The sequence below is a fragment of the Nansenia antarctica genome (assembly GCF_963989245.1).
Source record: "Nansenia antarctica genome assembly, chromosome: 1".
In the NCBI taxonomy this organism is placed as follows: Eukaryota; Metazoa; Chordata; class Actinopteri; order Argentiniformes; family Microstomatidae; genus Nansenia; species Nansenia antarctica.
In genome coordinates, this window is record NC_137674.1 from 57,591,734 (window position 1) to 57,608,677 (window position 16,944).

The window sequence follows — 16,944 nt, forward strand, 5'->3', positions numbered from 1 at the left end:
GATGTGGTTGAACAGGAGATTCACAGCTTGAAAGTGCAGTGAAATATCAGCAGGAATTGCAATCATGTCATCATGGACCTGAATCTCAAAGGAATGTTTCCAGTATCCAATCCAGAGTCAATACCACGAAGAATTGAGGCTGTTTTGAGAGCAAAGGGAGGCCCTACCCAGTATTATTATAGTAATAATTCATTATATTTATAAAGCTCTTTTCAATGACTCAAAGACGCTGGTCTATTCCTAGTAAAGTGCTCAGTGAGTGTATATGGGGTAGCCCATGGGTTGGTTGAAGTCCCACAACACACAGTAGCCTAAGTGCCTGTCAGTTGTGGTTTCATAGCCTTTCAGTAGGGTAATGGGAAATAGATAAGACATCAATGCAAAGCTATAACATGTAAAACAGAGTAGATACAGAAAGGCCTCGATCCAACAGTGTTGACCTTTTTAAAGTCACAATCTAGAATTAATGTTTCAGACTGAAGGCAGTCCATCCACTTGGTTTGGAACAGAATAAGCTAGGCTATCGTCGGTTCTCCACTCAACGGCCGCTGTTTGTTAATGCGCGGAGAAGCAATACCAAATGGCGTTTTACAAGGCCAACTGAGAAAACAAATGAATATTGGATATGCATGTCCAAGTAGAGGTCTGCGTGGCCCTGAAATCTTGGCCCAAGCCCGTGGCATTCAGGCCCGGCCATACCCTACCCGACGAGCTAAGCATTTACCCCGGCCCGAGTCTATTGTTTTTGGGTTTTTTAGATTGATTTTTACGGCATGAATGGTACGTGTGTCTGCGTCAAAGAGCCCGGTCCAAAGCCCCGCGGTGGTGTAGCGGTCTAAGCACTGGCCACTAGTGCAAGCTGCCCACCGGGGACTGGGTTCGAATCCCAGCTCGCCAGATCCGGATATGGCTGGGGCACACACGGGGAGCGGCATATTGGGCGGCCGCTCCCGAGGGCGGTATAGGAGTAGTTCCGGACAAGGATCCGTCGCGCAACAGCGCCCCCGGGGTGCCGGAATAACGGTGTCGGGCTCGAGGAGCCAGTCAGCTAGTCTGCCTGGCGGCCTCTTCTGGGACTGCCGGCCACGGGGTCGTGCGGCGGATCCTTCGCAATAGGCAGGGGATAATTGGATGCTAGGTTGGGTTCAATTGGCTACCAAATTGGGTGAAAAAAGGGATAAAATCTGGGGGGGAAAAAAAAAAAGAGCCCGGTCCAGCCCGAACCCTATCTATGCCAAATAAAATCGTCCTGAGCCCGTCCCTAATCTGTTCGCGGCGTCAGGCCCCGTCGGGCTGGCAGACCTCTATGTACATGGTGGCAACTGGTGAGTTGTCTTTATTCTTGATAACTGTTGGTAACTGTCAACATATTAGTCTCTGTATTCTGCCTTTAAACCAGTGATATCTTTTGTTGTTCATCCTGAATCTAAAGTTGTTTGGGGTCAGGGGTCAGAAGGAGAGAAGCCCAAAACACGGTTAGTGATCGAGCTGTCTGTAGCTTGAGCACAAACGAAAGCATTTTCATCTTGACAAACATCGTGTTCACAGTTGACTTGTCTCAGTTCTCTCTCTTCCATGAAACGTTATTTCCTGTTCCTTCTGTTCTCCGGTCTTGTCTTTCATTTCAAGGCATAACCTCGATTCGTTCGGTCGACTCGAATGAAATGCTGACTGTTGTTTTGTGTTTATTTGACATGAACCGAAGCCCTTCATCTGATTCCAGTGCCGCCTTAAGTGCCGCCCGAACAGAGGCAACGCGTACGGTACAGTAGGTTATTGTCAGGTCAACCCCCGAGCTGCTGTGATGTCCCCGGACCACCCCACCCCTCCCCTCCCCTCCCCTCCACTGCTGTGGTCCTGGGCGGGCTGGTTGGTTAATTTTAGATTATGAGGAGAGAGACCGCTGGGTGTTACCCTAGCTGCCATTTTAGATGACGGGCAGCGGGGGAGCGCCGTGCCTCGCGGGGCTTTTATCTAACGTAATTATCTCATTGTCCGGGGTTGTCAGGGTGCTCGGAGCTCACTCACCTCCCCCCGGCTCCTCACGTGCACGCTGTCAGGAGCAAGGAGCGGCGTGATGCGCACAAACGACGGGCCAATCGCTCACGACAGCGCACCCGCTAATGGATGGAGGATGAAAGTATCTAGGCTGTTTCTCTCTGTGCACAGAGTGTTAAGAAGTGCACAGCTTTTCTTACATGTTCTTATTCATTATTTGGAATATGTTCATGGTTTTTTCTTTCGAATATTCTGGATGTTTTCTTGGAGTATTCACCCTGTTTTTCCTGTTAGCGTTGTGGCGTTGGCTGTTTGCCTGGGCTCAGCGCCTGGTCTCCGCAGGAAATGTGCGTCTGTGTTACGGTCCCCTGACAGGACGTGTGCGTCTGTCTTATGGTCCCCTGGCAGGACTCTACAGATGGTCGCGGGCTGCAATTGAAGAGCCTCTCTCTCTCTCTCTCTCTGTCTTTCCCTCCCCCTCTGCCTCTTGCTGTTAGTAGACATGACTGTTACTCTGTCCTGGCGGTGTTACCAGTGAGAGTATCGACCCAGAGACAGAGCCAGCTAAGCCTCCCGCAGAGCTCTGAGTACGCTGTGAGACACACACCACCCACCTACGTCACTGCTACGTCACACCTGACCCAGACGGCCACTGGCCACCCTATAACTGATGCTTCAAGAGGAGATAGAACGGGGACTTACTGTCTTAATCATCACAATGATTAACAGTGAAGACTCAGTGAAGGCCATGATGCTACGATGCTATGATCGCTACCTATCTTCCGCCGTAGATTGAAGATTCATTTCTTCAGGCTACATCTTAACTGTCCCTCTTAAAGACATCCTCCTCCCCTCTACCCCCCTGTACAGTTTCTCTACTATAAAAATGCTTCTTTTAGCATGGTAACTGCCAAAGGCCCCTGGTCATAGCATACTGTAGATTACTTTTTCTTAAGATGACTGATGATGATAGATGAGTCACTTACTTAGACAAATGCATTTGTTTTAAGTCACTTTGGATAAAGGCGTCTGCTAAATGCTAAAAAGGTAAGAGTGAAGGTGAATGTTTTGGGCACTGTCAAAATATCAAGCATCTACGTCCTCAGAACGTAGAAAGATCTGTTTCTTCTGAATCCGACACCGGTTAATACAGGACTTTGTGTCAAAACAAAAATGCGCTAAAACAGGGTTGACTGAATACGAGATGCGATTCATGTATAATGCTGTAGTGGGTGAGAGTGTAGTGTGAGTTCTGACAGAAACCGTTTTTGAAGCCTGGTGCGTGTCACTAGGAGCTAGCCATCTAGAAGCGTGTAGCGGCTAGCTTCACTCATAACAAGGATTCGTCTTATTTGCCAGTCTGCTTTATGGTTAGTAAACAATAATTCAATGTGATCCTCTCTTGCTCTTCTCTCAGACCAGGCAGGCACCAATGACACCTCAGTAATTCATCTATGATTTGGGTGTCCTATCTATCCACTGCCATTAGAAGAGTTTTGTGTATTTAACATGCTCTTGCCAGGTTTGCAGTAGCATTCATTAAGCCTGCAGTAGAAGTAGTGGGTGTTTTGATGTGCAGTGATATGGTCTGTGATCTCTGTGCTCAACATCAAAAGCAGAATCCCTCTCTCCTCTCCTCTCCTCCACCTCCCTCCCACACTCTCCACACACTGTCACACACAGCTGCTCCTCTCTTCCCCCCCCCTCCCCTCACTCTCTTACCTCTCCTTCTCTCAGCACCCTCTCTCATCTTTCCGTAGCTTTCTCCCTTCCTTTCTTATCATTCAGTCTCTCTCGCTCTCTCCCTCTTTCGTCTCTCTCTCCCTCTCTCATCTCTTCGTCTCTCTCCCCCTCACTCATCAACATCCGCTTTCCCTCCCTGTGAGGATAAACAGAGCTGACACACACAGACACACACAGACACACACACACACACACACACACACACGTGTCCTCACTAACAACGCATGACACAATGTTCTTCCATAAGGCAGACAGGGAAGCGTTCGCCGTGTTTGAACAGTACGTATAAATAACACACACGGACAGTAGATGGTGTAAAGATACACAGCACATCCACCCACCCACCCACACACACACCCACACCCACACACACACACACACAAACACACACACTTCTCAGATCGACTCGCCCTGTGGGACAACTCCACGATTCCACATGACTGGTTGTTACAGGCGCTCCCTCCCAGTCCCAGATCTATACACACACACACACACACTCCCTGAGCTGACGTCATAAGGGCTATATCTGTGAAGTGTGGTGGCAGGGTGACGATCACGGCAACACATGCCGCATCGTCTCCCGACAAGCGACGCTATCGCCGAGATAACGCACGTGCAGAGAGGTGAAGTCGTGGGAACGCGTTGTTTTTTCAGCACTGACGGCTAAGTCGCGTCTATCCTCCGCTACACTGACGAGAGGCAGGCGACGGGGGCGTACTGTGTGTACCGTGTACCGCACTTCCTGTACTGTAGAACTTATCTATTATCTCTCACCCTTCCTCTTCCTCTCTCCCTCTCTCTCTCTCTCGCTCTCTCTCCCACTCCCTCTCTCTCTCCCTCTCTCTCTCCCTCTCTCTCTCTCTCTCTCCCTCTCTCTCTCTCTCTCCCCTCCTCTCTCTCTCCCTCTCTCTCTCTCTCTCTCTCTCTCTCAGGTTTGTGAGCAGCCATGACCAAGTCCTATGAGTTCAACTGGCAGAAGCACCTGCCTGACTTCATGCAGGAAGGAGCCTCCTTCGACCGGTTCGACGAGGTAAGAGAACCCGACCACTTCCTGCTTGTATGTTCTACGTCACCACACGTCGGCTCGACGCCAACTACGGTGGCCAATAACTGTCGAATTCTCCATCTCAAAGCGACGTCATGCTCTGTGTGTCTGTGCGCAAACAGTGACACACCACCACACCACCGCCACCTGATGACCGTCTAATGGTCCGCCATTAAGGCGCACTCGCGTGCACGCAGGCACGCACACTCGCGCACACACACACACACATGCGGGGCATACACACGTACACACACTCACACTCGATTAGAGCCATCTCCTTTATGGTATTAGAAGTCATTGTGTTAGTCAGCCTCTGCCATTGATCAGCCACATTAACCGACTTTGGTCGGGCGACCGTCTGTCTGGCTGGTCTGCTGAGAGGCACCAGCCGACCACACACGGTCCCCTCCCCGGAAATGGCTCTGCGTGGGTTTGTGTGTGTGTGTGTGTGTGTGTGTGTGCGTGTGCGCGTGCATGTTTCCCCTCTCTAACTCAATCAGGGCCGCGACCGGGACGAAAAGAAGCAGCGTCTTCACACTCCACACCGCGCGAAAGAAATCGATGTTTTTATCGCGCGACCTTTCGGTCTTTCGTAGACTTTCTTCACAGTTTGGAGCGTGCGGACGCTGCTTCTTTTGTCCCATTTGATACACCTCGGCTCCTCCAGCACCTCAGCTAAAACCCGATTACGGACGAGCGGTCTCTGACGACGATTTGACGATAGATAGCCTAGTGTGTGTGTGTCTGTGTCGGTGGGCAGAGAGGGGGGGGGGGGTTTAATTACCTGGCGACGGAATCTCCTCGTTCTCCATGACGCCCTATCGGTAAGATCTATCATTGATTGGCGGTTTATGTCACCAATCGGTGCAGAGGCCTACAGATGTCTCCCCTTATTTTGTGTTTTATGATGTGAGAAAAGCATAATTATAGACAAGATGAGGTGAAAACTCCCTTGGAGTTAGCTGAAAGCAGGCTGTGTGTGTGTGTGTGTGTGTGTGCGTGTGTGCGTGTGTGTGTGCGTGTGTGTGTGTGTGCGTGTCTGTCTGTGTCTGCGTGTGCGTGTGTGTGTGCGTGGGGGGGATAATAGCTGTTTCACAGGCTGCCTAGTAGGAGGCCCTGCAGGGGACGTCTGTGTTGATTAACATGGCCGACCCCTCGCCCACACAAACACACACAAATATACTAATCAGGACCATTTTTTCCGGAGAACTCCACTCACCAAAGCCCCACAGAGCAACAGACGGTGGAGACGGGAAGTCAGTGTGTGTGTGAGCGCGTGTGTGTGTGTGTGCGCGCGCGTGTGGTGTGCGTGTGCGTGCTCGCTCATTACTAGTCGGCTCCTCTCAGCTCTTCTCCGTGTTTCTTCAAGTGCCGTCTGCCTTTGTTTCCTCCCAACACAACCATATGACAGACAGAAGGTGAGCAGGGAGGCTGTCCTTTGATGTGCCCCCCCCCCACCCACCCCCATGGGTTTTCTTCCCTCCTCCTCCTCCGGTACAGAGCCTCGTTTAAATACGACTTCTACCTCTCGCACCGGCGATCCGCACGGGGCGTCGCAAGCGACATATGGTCCGAACGGCGTGTAGGGAGACGAGGTGATGTCTGTGTGTGTCTGTGTGTGTGCGCACGCCCGAAGGCAGAGCGTTCGACACCACCGTATCAGAGGGAGGAGGAGGAGGAGGAGAGGGTCGGCTTTGTCGGTGACGCTCACGGCTCGGGGTCAAAGGTTAAGGTCTCCTCGTAATCGTTGAGGCGTCCTTCCGCTCCTAAGGGTCGGTGTGTGTGTGTGTGTGTGTGCGTGTGTGTGTGTGCGTGCGAGTGTGTGCGTGCGAGTGTGTGTGCGTGTGTGTGTGTGCGTGTGTGTGTGTGTGTGCGTGTTTGTGTGTGTATGCGTGCGTGCGTGTGTGTATGTGCGCGTGCGTGCAAGTGTGTGTGTGTGTGTGTGCGTGCATGAATTAGTGTGACCGCCCTAAGGGGCTTCCCTTCATTTGTGTTCGATCCCGGTAATCAGTCAACCCGTTTCCATGGGGATCAAGCAGTCCCTGAGGGCATGAATACGTAGAGAGGGAAGCCTCTCCTCCTCTCCTCTCCTCTCCTCTACTCTCCTCTCCTCTTCTCTGCTTTATTCTACACTTCTACCTGGTGTTATTGTATCTAGTACTCTACCTGCATCTATACATTTGATTAAAAACAACTTTTCCTCCTGTCATATTTAGAGACGATGTACCGTGTGAATATGATCTCCGTCTGCGGTGTGTCTGTGTCTGTTGTGTGTGTGTGTGTGTGTGTGTGTGTGTGTGTTTGTGTGCGTGTGTGGTTTTCCTGCTTGCTCTGTCGTTAAGAGCCGAGTGCTTAGAACGGAGATTTCAAATCAAACACACACTCCGCACCCGGGAAAGAATGTAAACGTCAGAGTGGACCAATGAGGAACAATGCCAGGGGTCGTCGTCGTCCCCCATCCCCCCTCTCTCTCTCTCTCTCTCTCTGTCTCTCAGTCTGTCTGTCTGTCTCTCATCCCACTCCACCCCGGAGTGTGTGTCTGCGTAGGGAGGGACATAGTGCCCCTAGTAAAAAATCAGCACTTTACAAGGGGAGATCCGACGATCCCGGTCAGCGAGCTCTTAGCCGTAAACATTCCCAGCCTCGCTTTCCAGAGACATATTTACAGGGTGGACGTAAATGAAGCCGCCACTCCTGGTCTGTTTATATATCCCAAAGCTGCACACATGAAGAGAGCAGAGAGGGAGGGAGGGAGGGTCGGATTTTTTAAGTGCATTCTTCTTCATATATATATATTTTTTATATATATATATTTCTTTCCCCTAAATGTCAGGACCATCGGTTCTATTAGATAACAGAGTGAACGTGACAGCATCGCGACAGGATAGCCATATTTGATCAGAAGAGAGATCCGAGCCAGGCCTATTTTTACACCTACCCCCCCCCCCCACAACCCCATCCCGCCACCCCCCCACGAGCACATGTAGCATAATCTGACTGGAGCGATACATCCTGGTCCTAAAATACTGGTGCTGGCTGGGTCACTGCTTCTGTTACCGCTTCTGTTCTAGTTGGTATGACACACGGCAACAGAAGGACACCCCCCCCCACTCTAGGTCTCTCTGTCCTACTCTCTCATCTCTCTCTGTCAAACACACACACTTTAGAATGCCTCCTCAGACAAATTGATAGATCAGGGGAATGTAATCAAAATGCTATTATTAATTTGCCATTAGTCTATCGCAACCCCCCTTACTTCTCTCTCTCTCTCGCTCTCGCTCTCTGTCTCTCTCATTACATACCTTCTCTCACACACACACACACACACACACACACACACACACACAGACACACACACACACACACACACACAGACACACACACACACACACACACACACACACACACACACACACACACACACACACACACACACACACACACAGAGAGAACTGTGTCTTGTGAGCAGGTGTTTCAGTCTAAATTTGGGCAGAGTGATGAAGGTATTTTCGGCCCTTTTCCATATGTAGGCCTCCAGACGGAGCCTGGGTGTTTCTTAGTCTCCCTCCCCGCCCTCTGAGCCTCGCCGGCAGGTTCTCCGACAGTCTGCTGCCTGGTGGAAGCCTAGCTGCTCCGCCAAAAGAATGCCTGGTGGAAGCCTAGCTGTTCCGCCAAAAGAATGCCTCAAGGATTTAAAAGGGGGAGTGGTATCACCTCATCTTACAGACAGGCTCTAACCAGACCATGTTGTTTTTTTTATTTATAGATTTTAAGATACTTCGAACAAAGCCCCCCTCTTTGGCTGTGACGTCGACATGTTTTGGTTAGGATAATACAACATTTTAAAAATTGTCTACCGAACAGCTAGAAAAGACCATTCTTTTGAAGTGCCCGGTTTGTTCTTCTGTCCCTGGCCCATTGTTCCTGTCCCACGGTAACCACATAATAGCCTGCAGGTTCTTTACAAGCAGAGAATAGCTATAGCCAGGAGGCCGGGGAGTGTCGCCCGCCCTGCACACAGACACAAAACAGCGTGTCCTCTGTCACCAAGGCAACTGTTTGTGGTACCAAGGCGATGTTTGCGTTCAACAGTTCGTGACATTCACATTTATCTGTGTGTGTGTGTGTTTGCGCTGGCACTAGGATCTCCTGTACTGCACGCACAGGGGGGCATGTGTGTGTGTGTGTGTGTGTGTGTGTGCGTGTGTGTGCAAGAGTGTATGTACAAGAGTGAGTGAGTGTGTGTGTGTGTGTGTGTGTGTGTGTGTGTGTGTGTGTGCGTGTGTGCGTTTGGAACCTTGTTCCAAACAGAGCTGTTTTGGGTCACAGTAAACTTCTTCAGAAGAGTCTGATGCCTTGTGTGTTTTTGTGCGTGCGTGCGTGCGTGCGTCTGTGCGTGTGTGTGTGTGTGTGTGTTGTGTACATCTTTGAAAATGAATTATAGATGCTGCTGTTTGTCTTGTTGCGTAAGGACACGGTGTGTGTGTGTGTGTGTGTGTGTGTGTGTGTGTATGTGTGTGTGTGTGTGTGTGTGTGTGTGTGTGTGTGTGTGTGTGTAATGGAGCGGGTGTTTAATGTCCTAGCGTGTCACATAAAGGCTTTGATTGACGAGGCATTTCTCTCATTAAAATTCTTTTGTTTTCCAGGACACATTTGTCTTTGAGCCCAACTGCCTGGTGAAAGTGGACGAGTTTGGCTTCTTCATCATGTGGAAAAGCGAAGGAAAGGTACCAGCGCCTCCTCCTCCCCATGGACATTCTCTCCTTTGTCGTTTTGGAAGACAGAAAAGTGGATGAAGTGATGTAAAAATCTAGAACCTTGTTCCAAACACAGCTGTTTTGGGTCACAGTAAACTTCTTCAGAAGAGTCTGATGCCTTGTGTGTTTAGAAGTGTTTTGTTCTTCCTCTCTTCTCATTCAAGTCTTTGTATGTGTGTTTATGATTAAGAAAGGCAAAGACAAGAGAGAGCGATAGAGAGAGGAGAGAGAATCGTGTCAGGGCATTTGTTTTGGAACAAAATGATGCCATGACACGATCCTCTCTATCTCTCTCTTTCTCTCTTTCTCTCTCTCTCTCTCTCTCTAGGAGGGCCAGGTTCTAGAATGTTCCCTCATCAACAGCATCCGAGTTGGAGCCGTACCAAAGGTGAGACCTTGGAAAGGCAATTTCCTCTACTTTGTTTCAACAACCTTCACGCTCTCCACCCGCCCCCTCCACCTTTCCACCCCCCTCTCTCTTTCCCTCCATCCATCCCCCGACCTCGTCACCTTTCCACGGCAGCCACCGGGCCAGTGATAATTGGGGTGACTGTGGCCAACCGTACTTTAAGTGGCCCAAGGCTAGTTTGTCGAGATTGTTCCGACGTAGCCATGCAGTATTAATGGCTGGAGAGAGACTTTACTTTGACAGAGTTTTGAATGTGACGTTTCCGGATGGATCTACCGTATTGCAGCGATGTTGCCCTTCGGTTTTCCCTTCCACGCAGCGTTCATCAACTATTTAGCGTTGCATCGATATTTATAACTAACTCGAAAGTGTGTGGTTGCTTATCTCAAAACGTGTCCCTTTTATCTTGGACATGCTCGATTTGTTGGGAATATATACAGTCCAACAATGTTCCCTGCAGTACAATTATTTCCAACAACCAGATAGATGTTGAGCAGACTACAAAGTCCAAACGGATGGATTCGCCCACCGACGCGAGGCCTTCGTTCCCTGTCAAAACTCACTCTCTATTCACCCCCATACACCATGACTATAGGATGTTTAGAACACAGAAAACGTTAACCACGTTACCCTTCTTTTAGCGATTGCGAAGGCCGCACACCCCCACACACACACATAGTCATACGTGTAAACCCACATACTGAATACACACAGAACCCCCGCCCACACACAGCGTCTCCTTGCATTAAACATTGACTCCCTTAGCGATTCCCTCATCCTATCCTGCTGTAATGTAATATTTGCCATCATCTGGGTGACCTGCATTATGGAAGGACCCGGGGAGCTGAGGGAGTGTCCATATAGACTGTCGTCATGGTTCTCATAAGCTCCTGAGAACCAAATCCTCAAACAGAACAAATACATCTGAAAATACACCGGTGTGTGTGCGCATGGATCACAAGGCTGTGGCTGTTGTTGACAAAGTAGGAGTTGTTCTTTGTGTGTGTGTGCACTTGCGTAGGTGGGCGCATACAGTACCTGTATACATGCGCGTGCGTAAATGGTAAATGGACTGACTTATATAGCACCTTATTCCAAAGTGCTTTACAATGGCCTCTCATTCACCCATTCACACACACATTCACACACCAATGGCGGCAAGCTACCATGCAAGGCGCCGGCCCGCTCATTGGGAGCAATTTGGGGTTCAGTGTCTTGCCCAAGGAGACCTCGACATGTGGCCAGCCGGGGTTCAAACCGCCGACCTTGCGATCATTAGACGCCGGCTCTACCTCCTGCGCCACAGCCACAGCCGCCCCTATGCCCCTCTGCGCGCGCGCATGTGTGTGTGTATAAGCTTATGTCCTGTTCATTGAGGAGCTGTGAGCTCTAAGGGTGCTCGTGGATGCCTAACGAGATTATACAATCACAAGGAGATGTTTCAGCTAACTCAATGAACGGAGAGAGATGAATGGCATTGATGATAATTGGCTCTATTACCTTAATAAACAGAGACTTGCCCACACATTGAAGAACCTGTTGCCATCCACATGATTCAATCAAAAAACTAATAATCCCGCGGTCTTAGATAGATACGGGTATAAAGCAGAACAGTGGAATCCTCATTTATTCAATTTGGGCAAATTGCTGCGAGAAGCCGAAATGCATTGTGGGCAGTGTGTTGTTTTTCACTGTAAGCACTGCGGCTGATTCAGGACTCACAGACAGACAGACAGACAGACAGACAGACAGACAGGCAGGCAGGCAGACAGACAGACAGACAGACAGGCAGGCAGGCAGACAGGCAGGCAGGCAGGCAAACAGGCAGGCAGACAGACAGACAGAGAGGCAGACAGACAGGCAGGCGGACAGACAGACAGACAGAGAGGCAGACAGACAGACAGGTAGGCAGACAGACAGACATGCAGGCAGGCGGACGACAGACAGGTAGGCAGACAGACATGCAGGCAGGCGGACGACAGACAGGTAGGAGGCAGACAGACAGGCAGACAGACAGACATGCAGACAGACATGCAGACAGACAGACAGAGACAGACAGACATGCAGACAGACAGACATGCAGACAGACATGCAGGCAGACAGACAGACAGACAGAGAGACAGACAGACAGACAGGCATGCAGACAGACAGGCAGACATACAGACAGTGTCAGCTGTGTTGTCTCCTCTCTAGGGTCCTGGTTGAGATGCTATAGATAGACTCAGACTCCATGGTTCTGTTACCATGTGAGATACATACAAAAGCTTTTATTGTCCACGCACGGTGTGCCTTTGAATGCCCTGACAAATCAAATTAAAACATGTTTCTCTCTCTCTCTCTCGATCTATCTATCGATCTCTCTCTTTCAGGACCCTAAGCTCCTGTCATCGTTCGAGGCCATAGGGAAGACGGAGGCGGAGCTGGAGGGCTGCATCATCTGTATCTGCAGCGGCACCGACCTGGTCAACCTCAGCTTCGTATACATGGTGGCAGAGAACCCCGACACGGCTAGGGTGAGTACCGTACACAACGTTCAACCAACGTAAGACACATAACACAACCACCAAAAACAGACCTGGTCAACCCAAGACCCAAGTCCACCTGACTGATTCTTCCCCATGACAGGCAAGGCCATGGCTTTGAAGAGTAGTGTGTCAGGCCTAGGGGGTACTTCTCCCTGTCTCTCTCTCTCTCTCTCTCTCTCTCTCTCTCTCTCTTACTCTCTAGCTTCTCTCTTTTCCTCCCCTCCCCTCCCTCTCTCTTGAGTGTGTCTGTGAGAGTATGTCTCTCATCTCGCCTGGGGAGCCGAAAGGCTAAGGAAAAACCCATCCCTCTCCCTCTTCTCCCTCTCTCTCTCTCTCTCTCTCTCTCTCTCTCTCTCTCTCTCTCTCTCTCTCTCTCTCTCTCTCTCTCTCTCTCTCTCTCTCTCAGCCTGCTCAGACAACAGATCCCTCTCAGTGGAACTGAGCCTTCTCAGGAAACGCTTGCGACTAGCACCGCCCTCTGGTGGTCACCTGGAGAAATGTAGACCTTCACCCAGAATGTGTTTTTGTTCTGTTGTTGATCCTAAACCACAGGTTGTAGGGGACATGGATTTGAATTTCTGTTCGACTTTCAAAGCTCAAAGCAGACAGCAGATGATTTCACATGATTGAATTCTGATCAGTAAACAGTAATCATGTAAGATGTTAAAAACTGTTCATTTCATTTAGTGCTGACGGTGAAGAAAGTCAACCAAATTGTCAACATTCTAGAGTGCCACGGGTGACTTTATGGTGGTGAGAATTCTTTGGCAGTTAGTGAGTTAATGTCAAATGAAATCCCATGCCATTGTAATTCATCCTTAATGTTTAGAGAGATAACGCTAAGTGTTATGAATGGTGTTTGCACTGTGCCTGTACAGTGCCTGTACAGTGCTCTATACTTTGCTACAGGATTGAGAATTATTTACCCAGAGTAGCCTTCACCAGCCAAGCCTGAAGGTCCAGGACACGCGCACTTACGCACACACACGCACACACACGCGCACACACACGCACGCACACACTAACACCCGCTGATTCTTGCTAACTCGTCTCTGGCTCTTGCACACACACACACACACACACACACACACACACACACACACACACACACACACACCCGTCTCACACTCTCACAGCATGCATGTGGCCCTAAGCAGCAGACCTGGAGGGCTGACAGAGTTATTCACATCAACACAGCCAGAAACGAACATCAGACACACGCACACACACACGCGCACACACACACACACACACACACACACACACACACACACACACACACACACACACACACTGTTGTGGATTAATAATGAGACTCAAGATAGGAACTTGCTTTAAATCTAGGTATAATATTTAATAAAGAAAATGGTCTTTCACAACTCGAGTTGGACCCAGCCCACTTAAGGTAGACTGAGTGCCCACTTACACAAAACACATCTCTCATATAGTGTAAACAGCGATAGGAGTCTGCATTCCATAAGTGTAAGTATAATTGCATATATGCCATATACATGTGAAAAATCCATTACAAAACACACACACTGGCTGGGTGTATGGCCTAAAATTCGATTAGATATTTCTTGTTTCTTTCCTTATTGCCTGTATAAGGCTTAGTATAAAGCAAAACTAAGCCTCATACAGGCAAACACACACTCACTCACTCACTCACTCACTCACTCACTCACACACATACTGTAGAGTGGGCTCTCAGGAATATCACAAGGCCTTCTCCAGCTGTTTATTTACTCTCTCTTCTCACACTATATCCGTTTCACTGTGTTTACGTTTATGTGTGTGCGTGTGTGTGTGTGTGTCGCGTGTGTGGTGCGCGTGAGTATGTGTCTCACAATAATCCATTTCCCAGCGTTTACATCTCATAGACAGCTACTGCTAAACACCAGATAGATACATCTGCACAGCCATCCTCTTCATGACTCGTGCGTGCATGTGTTTGTGCGTGTGTGTTTGTGCGTGCGTGCGTGCGTGTGTGTGAACCACTCTATTTCAGTGTGTGTGTACGGGTGTGTGAGAACCCTTGTGATTATTTGCTTGCAGAAGTGGACGGAGGGTCTGAGGTCAGTGATCCACAACTTCAGAGCCAACAACGTCTGTCCAATGACTTGCCTCAAGAAACAGTGAGTAACCACAATGCACCAGGCGTCGCACCGCAGGAACGGTGTCTCATCGTGACTTACATGCCGCGCGTGTGTGTGTGTGTGTGTGTCTGCGCGTGTGTGCGTGCGTGCATGTTTTCTCCTCTCTCATTTAGTTGGATGAGGATGTGCTTTCAGACCAATCAGAGTGGAAAGATCCCAGTACGAGGGTAAGAGGACCTGAGATCTATGTCTGTCTGTCAGCAGAAGTAGAAGAGATACCTTTTTCATGTCTCTCACAAACACCATGACGTTGTCAGCGATTGCTAACGGTAGGCCTATTATTGACCCGCTACGATGATTAATAATTAATAATAATAATAATAATAGTTTTATTGCCGTAGAATCAACTTATCAGTCAATCGTTGGTATTCAGTATTTTTATTCTCTAGGCAAAGGGGTCGGCCATAGACAGCGACCCTGGAGCAATTAGGGGTTGGGATGCCTTGCTCAGGGGCACTTCGACACGTGGCCAGCCGTGACTCCAGCCGCTGCGAACTGCCGACTTTCGCGATCGTTAGACTAGAGTTACGTAGCCGCCTCGATGACGATTCCGGATGTGTCTAAAGCTAGGAGCACGAGCCTCTCCATATCCTTTACACAACGGGTTGCTCAAACCAAGCATGGTGACCGGCGTGGTATAAAAGTGATAATACCCTCGGAGACATAATGTATTGTCAACATCGCCACTTGGTAGGAGTCTGCCAGCACTCAGCTGTGTCCCGTGTCTAACAACTGCCCCTACACGTGAACATGTTGACCATAAATCACAGCTTCTCTGGCATTATTGGTTAAATAAATCATTGTAAAATATGCCGGTAAATCCTAATGTGATGGGACCTGACTCTCTCTACCGTCTCTCTCATTTATCTCACCTCACTCTCACCCCCCCCCACCCTCTCTCACTCTCGCTCTCTCACATTTCTCTCCTCCTCTCTCATCTCTCTCTCTCTCTCTCATTTCTATTTCTCTATCTTTCTCTCTTTCTCTCTTTCTCTCTCTCTCTCTCTCTCTCTCTCTCTTTCTCTCTCTCTCTCTCTCTCTCTCTCTCTCTCTCTCTCTCTCTCTCTCTCTCTCTCTCTCTCTCTCTCTCTCTCTCTGCGTTGCAGCATCACACGGACGTTTGCCTCGGGGAAGACAGAGAAGGGGATCTTCCAGGCCCTGAAGGAACTGGGCCTGCCCAGCGGAAAGGTCAGATACCATCACCACAAAGATTAAGATGACCGTGGATTATCAGACACAGGTGGTTTAATCCCCAGTGTTTCTGTCACGGTTAGTCTAGTTTCTAATCTGGAACTGTCACAAAACAATAAGGCAATAGGCATAATCCCAAAATAAGTGACAACAGTACAGGACATAAGTGACAAATAAGAGTATTTACAATTAGAATCTATCTTGCAATTTGTTGACAATAAGGCACTAGGCATAATTCAATAAAAAAAGTGGGATAGTGTGTTTCCTTTCTGACGATGCTGCGTTCTGCTCCCCCCCCCCCCCCCAGAACGACGAGATAGAACACTCCGCTTTCCCTTTCGACATCTTCTACGCCCTCACCCAGAAGATCTGCCCTCGCACCGACATCGAGGAACTCTTCAAGAAGATGTGAGTCCCGCACCGCCACGCTAACTCCCAACGCTCGACACCACTTGTGTATCAAGTCCGTACTGTACATACAGGGGAGGCTGGTGGAGGTAGAAATCGTAGGACGGAGGGCTCATTGTAATGCATGGTGCCAAATTGTTATATACACATGACGTTATACCATTAAGGGTCACTAGTATACCTCCATACTAGTATTGCACTTTATAGTCTATACCCTATCATTATATACAGTACATGGCCTTCATTATAAACTGTAGCCATATTCACAATACCAGTACTCAGGTATGAACAGTAGTTTTTTTTACGGTTAGGTGAAACCCCCAGCTATGGTGATGCTATCTGTCTGTGCATAGTTGGAAGTTGAATGCAGGAGGTTATCAGCACCGGCTCTACTAACTACCTCTGGACAGCCTAACCCTGCTTAAAACAGTTCAACATTAACGCGTTTGTTTAAACTAACTGTTTAACTCACTTTTCTTTTCTTTTTTTTAATGTTCAACCCAGTGGTGATTTAACATGTTTAGTAATGTCCTGTTTTGGAAAGTGTAACATGAAAGATGCTCTAGTTTTAGTTGACCCCTTCATTAAGAAGAAAACCCTTTTGCTTATAGTACACTGACTTGCCAGGATTAAAAGAAAAATAACAATTTTTTATTTTTTTTTATTAATTCCTTTGCAGCAATGGGGACAAAAGTGATTTTTTAAACGTAGA

The 16,944-nt window shown here is 48.8% G+C and overlaps 1 protein-coding gene across 1 annotated transcript in view; it reads left to right on the plus strand.

Annotated features, from left to right (window-relative positions):
* Positions 1-4,687: 4,687 nt before the first annotated feature.
* plcb4b (phospholipase C, beta 4b) overlaps positions 4,688-16,944 on the plus strand; it is a gene marked incomplete at both ends in the record, with an annotated part of 44,207 nt that continues 31,950 nt past the window's right edge. Inside the window, 4 exons of the mRNA XM_080550401.1 lie at positions 4,688-4,771; positions 9,433-9,513; positions 9,872-9,931; positions 12,322-12,465. Coding sequence (XP_080406527.1) covers positions 4,688-4,771; positions 9,433-9,513; positions 9,872-9,931; positions 12,322-12,465 — 369 coding nt within the window. The remainder of the gene's footprint in view (positions 4,772-9,432; positions 9,514-9,871; positions 9,932-12,321; positions 12,466-16,944) is intronic.